Genomic DNA, 6310 nt, shown 5'->3' with positions numbered 1-6310 from the left:
CAAGCCCCTCACTGCCTCTCCCTGAACGTGTTGGCTTAGAAGGGGCTCCAGGAGCCAGGCAGAGTCTGATCATCCGCGGCCAGGGCAGCACTGGTGGCACGTGGGCTGTGCTTCCCATCGGCTCTCTTGCCTGTTTGCTGTGTGACCCCCGAAAGCCAATGCCAATGAAAGTGCAGTGGGGGCATGACAGGAGGGGACCGTTGGATGGCGGGGGTCTCTCTCCCCCAGCCCTGGGTCACTGTCGCTGTTGGCTTGGAAGCCTGGCTCTGGGTAAGGACCCGGGTCGCACGCTGCTGCACAGTGAGAAGCCCAGCGAAGAACCCACCCGCCCTGCTTTCATCTTTCAGTTTAAGAACCCGCTGATCCTGCTGCTGCTGGCCTCGGCCTTGGTGAGCATCCTCACGAAGAACTATGAGGACGCCATCAGTATCACCGCGGTGAGTGCACGGCGCCCGGGCAGCACCGGCCCCCAGACCCGCTCGCTGCCCAGGGGCTTGCCAGGGTTTGCTTGCTTACTGTGCAAGGAAAACAGAGTTTGTCTGTAGAGAAAAAAAGAGAATGTGGCAGAAAGAAAGAGAAGCAAATCCATGTCCTTCTCTGCCCACGTGGGGGTGTCGGGGTTTATGTGGCCATCGCTCCGTTGGTGGATGCCCAGGTGCTTCTGTTCTTTGCCGTTTGGAACACTGTGGCAAGGAGTTCCTCTCCCATGACCCGGATGGAATTGCTCGTGTGCAGCCGTAGCCAGTTTGGCTCAGTGGAAAGAGCATCGGCCTGAGGACTGAAGGGTCTTGGGTTTGATTCCGGTCAAGGGCACATGCCCAGCTTGTGGGCTCCCAGTAGGGAGCATGCAGGAGGCAGCCAATCAATGATTCTCTCTCATCTTTGATGTTTCTATCTCTCTCTCCCTCTCCCTCCCTCGCTGAAGTCAATAAAAAAAATATATATATTTTTAAAAAGAGTAATTGTTTGTAATCTGTTACCTAGAGAGAACCACTGAGCGCCTTAAAACATTTTTTTTTAAATTTAGGTGAAAAGTCACATAATAAAAAAATCAACCATCTTAAAGTGAACAATGCAGTGCGTGTCGTACATGCGCAATGTTGTATGGCCACCATCTCTATCTAGTTCTAAAACATTTTCATTGCCCTCAAAGGGAACCCCATACCCATTATAGTCGCCCCCCATCTTCCCTCCTCGGCCCCTAGCAACCACCAGTCTGCTTTGTGTCTCTGTGGAGTCCCCAATCCTGGGAATGTAGCCATGCAATATGTGACCTCATGTCTGGCTTCTGCCGAACCCCTTTTGATGGATGTCATTCCGGCTTTCTCTGTCTGTCACGCACTCCCAAAATACAAACACGGACTCACTCCACACCGTGAAATCTGCTGCTTCGGTTTAAAAGGCTGGGGTTAGAGCCACACCTTCTGATGTGGAATGGTGTTTACAGGATGCTGTTGAGTGAAAAGGCAGTTTGTAAAAGAATATGTGTACACTATAGGACCCTGTGTGATAAGTGTGTCTATGCAGAAAAATCTAAAGGGGTACCCCACAACGTGAACCTCTCATGGTAGGACTTGGGGTGATTTGGCTGCTCTCTTCTGGCTTATCTCTTTTCTACGTTTCTGCACAGTACACTTATTTTGCAAACAAAAAAGAACTATATTTTGAAAGATGATGACCTCCCCTCACTCCCTGGACTCATGCGCTGTGCAGCCGGGGTTAACGCCCCCTTCCCGTTTGCTCCATAGGCCGTCTGATCGTGGACCCTGTCGCCATCATCCAGGTGTGTATTTATTTCCCGAGGCCCCGGTTGGGGTGACCGGGCGTGGCGGGAGCTCTGTGGAATCCCCACCTTTGAAAAGCATGTTTGATGTGCTTCCTGCCAGGAGTACAGGTCGGAGAAATCTCTGGAAGAGCTGACCAAGCTGGTACCTCCCGAGTGTAACTGGTAAGTCAGAGACCCCTGGGACTTTTTGGTTCATCAGGGGAGCCAGTGGGCTGGTGAGATTGGCACACTTTGTATCCCTTGTAGGGTGACATGGGAAACCATGTTGTACTGGGGTTCTGGGCTGGTCATCCTGCCAGTGGGTTACCTGAGTCGTTGGGCGTGTCATTCGACTTCTCTGGGCTTCCAGTCTGTCATTTGCATCTAGTCAGGGTGCTTGGCCTGGGGGCCACGGATGATGGAAATGGCTCAGGAAGAGGGTGCCCCTGAAACCCGTCGTACACTGTGCAAAACTGCGTTTTCCCAAAAGAGCGTTCAGAGGTTTCATTGGATTCTCAAAGGGTGGACTCAAGAGGCTGAGATGCGGGGCTTTAACAAGCCGAGGCATCAGGACATGGGTTGAAGGGTGGGACGACATGGGAATGAATTCCAGGGAGTTGGTTAGCAGCCCACCAGCCTCTCTCCTGTCCAGGCATTTCCACGTTGCTGCTTGTGATCGCGCAGCCCTTACCAACGATATTTAAAAAGGAAAAAGACAAAAATATCTGGCAGTACCTCGTGGGCATTTCTGCTTAGCACAGTGTTGTACAGTAGAACTTTCTGGAGTGTTCTGTAATCTGTGCTGTCCAGTACATGTCCAGTCAAATATGGTTACTGAGGATTTACAATGTGGCAGAGGTATTTACAATGTGACCTGAGGTATTTTGGAAGGACTTTAGCATACAATACCTATTTTCTGAAGGATAATTCTGGGGAAAGAACCTTAGCATATATTGAGTGTATATGGCACCATTGAGCCACAGGGCTGGCGGATAGCAAGATCTTGTGAAATAGAGTTCCACCTCTCAAGGAATCAGGAGAGTGTGTGTGTGTGTGTGTGTGTGTGTGTGTGTGTGTGTGTGTGTGTAACATAGGCAGAGAATAATGAATAACGAAATAGAGACAAAAAGGCTATGTGGAGGCACGAGGGAGGATGAGTCAATGCTGGAAGGGTCATTGGGGACAGTAAAAATGTCTGGGCTTAATGAGGGATGAATAAGGCTGTCAGAAATCCAGGGGTGTGATGTGTGGCCTAATCCCGTGAGCAAAGGGAAGCGTAAATGATTGATGTGGTTTGATGTGATATTAAGTTTAAATATCAAGTCTTGACCTTTTAGGTGAATAGATACATTATTGATGTCCTCAGAAGTTTTGCTCCTAAAAGACATTTTATTCTCAGGAACAGCGGTGGCAGGCAGCCTGGCAGAGTTGAAAGAGCATCGTAGATATGCAGCCTCACTCTCTGGGTCTCCAAGGCCTGTTTTACAAATTAGGAGAAACACCTGCCATGCAGACCCTTCCTGCATTACCTCCACCCTTTGTGCAGCCATTAAATATTTATTGAGCACCTACTGTGTGCTGGGAAAAATAGTGCTGGGTTATAACGGTGAACATGATTAGGTGCGTTAAAGCCAACAAGACCCCTCAACACCCAAAGCCCCACAAAAACCAAACCAAACAAACAAAAATCCCTGCAGAGGTACAGTGGTGGCTGGTGGAGGAGTGGGGACAACTTCAAATAGCTAGAGGCCAGGCCCCCCGATCCGACATTTGAGGCCCGAGAAAGATAAGGAGCCAGCCCTGGGAACAGCTGAGGAAACAGCCGCCGTGTATCTGATAGGTGCTCTTGGCTACAAGGAACAGAAAACTCAACTGCACAAACCACAAGGAAACTGTGTTGTCTCATGGCAAGGGGCCTGAGGGGGGCGGGCAGTGGGGTTAATTAATTGAAGATATTGGCACCAAGGACCTGGTCGTCTTAATGTCTTTACTCTGCCATCCTCAGCTTGTGGACTGTTCTCTGGCTGGTTCCCCTCATGGTCCTAGAACAGTGATGGCGAACCTTTTGAGCTCGGCATGTCAGCATTTTGAAAAACCCTAACTTAACTCTGGTGCCGTGTCACATATAGAAATTTTTTGATCTTTGCAACCATAGTAAAACAAAGACTTATATTTTTGATATTTATTTTATATATTTAAATGCCATTTAACAAAGAAAAATCAACCAAAAAAATGAGTTCGCATGTCACCTCTGACACGCATGTCATAGGTTCGCCATCACTGTCCTAGATGCTGCAACAGCTCCAGCATCACAGCCAGACATGAAGAATCAAACAGGAGAAGAGGCTGTGTGTGTGTGTGTGTGTGTGTGTGTGTGTGTGTGTGTGTGTTAACAGGTGCATGAGCCCCATCAGAATGTCCACTCATGTCTCAAAGGCCAGTGTTACAAAACATGCCTGTGCCTAAGCCAATCCTGGGCAGGGGGTGGGATCACTCTGGTGATCTCAGCCAGTCAAGACCCATCCCTGGAGCACACAGTTGTGGGGGGAAGGGTAGACACCGGAACAAGGTTGAATTCTGTTATCAAGGAGGAGGGGAATGCCTGCTCCAGCATTCAAGGTCACCAATGACCTTGAGACTAGAAAGAGCTGGGTGTGTTCAGGGGCTGGCCGGTGTGAGGAGGAGACGAGTCTGGATCGAGAGGGCCTTAGCAGGGCTTTTGGGTTTGATTGCAAGGTCATCAGAGAGCCACTGGAGGGTTTGATTTTGTGCTCTAAGAGCTCTCTGCTGTGTGCAGGATGAGTTAAAGGAGGCCAGAGGGGAGACAGGAGTCCAGCTGGGAGGCCACTGGAGGAGGGCAGTGTGTGGAGGAATTGCAGTTGCAACCTGTGCACAGAAGTACGTCCATTGTCTAGAGGTGGATGGCCCTGAGCAATGGCCCTGGCCCTGTGGGAGGGCGGTCCTGGGCTGCTCGGACACTTCAGATGCTCCTCTGGGCTCTGACGAGGCTCTGCCATCCCTGAGTTCTCAAGACGGGCTCTGCACACCCGGGTGGTGTCTCCTCTGAGGACACAAGCTACTGCCTCCATTAAGGAAGCTTTAGCACCGCTGACCTAGAGCTGCAGGCGCTGGAGGCCGTGTGGCCCAGCCTGGTGTTCAGGCGGGTAAACAGGGGAAGCTCCGCACTTCAGACAAGGACCAGGGTCTCCCAGAAGCCACACACGCTCCCCACACATCTCCTAGGATACATGAGTTTAAAAAATAACAACACCGCAAAGGTTTGTCCATACCTGAAAGGGAAAGTGTGTTTCCATCATCTTTGCTCACATTTATCAAAGTGCATAAAACGGGGATGTTAACATGCGTGCTTCGGCTTTTTACTGTTTCAAATGCAGCATCAGAGAAGGAAAGCTCCAGCACCTGCTGGCGCGAGACCTGGTTCCCGGGGACATCGTGTCTCTCTCCATCGGAGACCGGATCCCGGCAGACATCCGTCTCACTGAGGTGAGGGTCCCAGGCCCTGGTCGGTGGGATATGCAGACGCTTACCTTCTCCGAGGCGGGCATTCTCTCTCACACACACCCGTGCACACACACGTGTACGCGCACATGTGCACACCTGCACCAAAAAAGCCAGGGAGTTAGCAAACAAGCTAATTTTAAGCACAAAGCTCCCCAAGTTGTATGTCACAAATCAAGTACTCTCATTTTAGCTATAAGCCTAACACATTGTGGTTGCGTGACTCTAGTTTATACAGACGGCAGCAGCAAATTGAATCAGGGTGGGGTTGAGGAATGAGGCAAGAGTTCCTTCTAGCAACAGCCGCCCTGATGTCAGAAAGAGTGATAGCAACTGCTGGGGAACGAGAAGGGAACCAGACCGATGCAGACATAAAAAGTAGCACAAGCTTTTTACGGTTGCTCTGTTTGGGGACATGGGGTGTAGGCAAGCTATTTCCCTAACGTTTGTGGGTGCCAGGGTCCCACAGCTTCACAGAACAATACCTGAGGCTCTGAGAGCAAAGGTTAAATCAAGTTCAGAGGGATCTGTTGATGGGAGTAATCTATTTTATGACTCTCTCCAATAATGCCTAAGAATTGTTCAAAGCGTTTAGTGATAGAGGATTAAGCACAGGTTATGTGCCCGATTTATTTATTTTGTCAGGAATTGGAGGGTTAATAGCATGCTGTTAAAAGGTGGTGTGAAGGGCAGGGGACGGAGATAGGTGAGCAGGCCAGGAGCCAACTCCTGGGCCCTGCGTTTACAACGTGCTGGCCAGGCTCTGAAGTCGAGGCCGGGCCAGAGGGCCACTCAGGCTTCTCTGCCTCTCTGTTCTGACTTTCAGATCTCCAGGCAGGGCAGGGACCAGGGGGGGTGTGTGTGTGTGGTGTGTGTGTGTGTGGTGTGTGTGTGTGTGGTGTGTGTGTGAGTGTGTGTGTGGTGTGTGTGTGTGTGTGTGAGTGTGTGTGTGGTGTGTGTGTGTGTGTGGTGTGTGGTGTGTTTGTGTGTGTGTGTGTGGTGTGTGTGTGAGTGTGTGGTGTCTGT

The 6310-nt window shown here is 50.5% G+C and overlaps 1 protein-coding gene across 1 annotated transcript in view; it reads left to right on the top strand.

Annotated features, from left to right (window-relative positions):
- Nucleotides 1-259: 259 nt before the first annotated feature.
- The window catches only part of LOC102422471 (calcium-transporting ATPase type 2C member 2-like), a gene marked incomplete at its 5' end in the record, with an annotated part of 21157 nt that continues 15106 nt past the window's right edge, over nucleotides 260-6310 (top strand). Inside the window, 4 exons of the mRNA XM_006108542.3 lie at nucleotides 260-441; nucleotides 1749-1783; nucleotides 1887-1948; nucleotides 5161-5269. Coding sequence (XP_006108604.2) covers nucleotides 260-441; nucleotides 1749-1783; nucleotides 1887-1948; nucleotides 5161-5269 — 388 coding nt within the window. The remainder of the gene's footprint in view (nucleotides 442-1748; nucleotides 1784-1886; nucleotides 1949-5160; nucleotides 5270-6310) is intronic.

Source organism: Myotis lucifugus, unplaced genomic scaffold (genome assembly GCF_000147115.1).
Source record: "Myotis lucifugus unplaced genomic scaffold, Myoluc2.0 scaffold_2631, whole genome shotgun sequence".
Lineage (NCBI taxonomy): Eukaryota > Metazoa > Chordata > Mammalia > Chiroptera > Vespertilionidae > Myotis > Myotis lucifugus.
The sequence above is the reverse complement of the archived record's forward strand: the minus strand, read 5'-3'. Positions and strand labels throughout refer to the sequence as shown.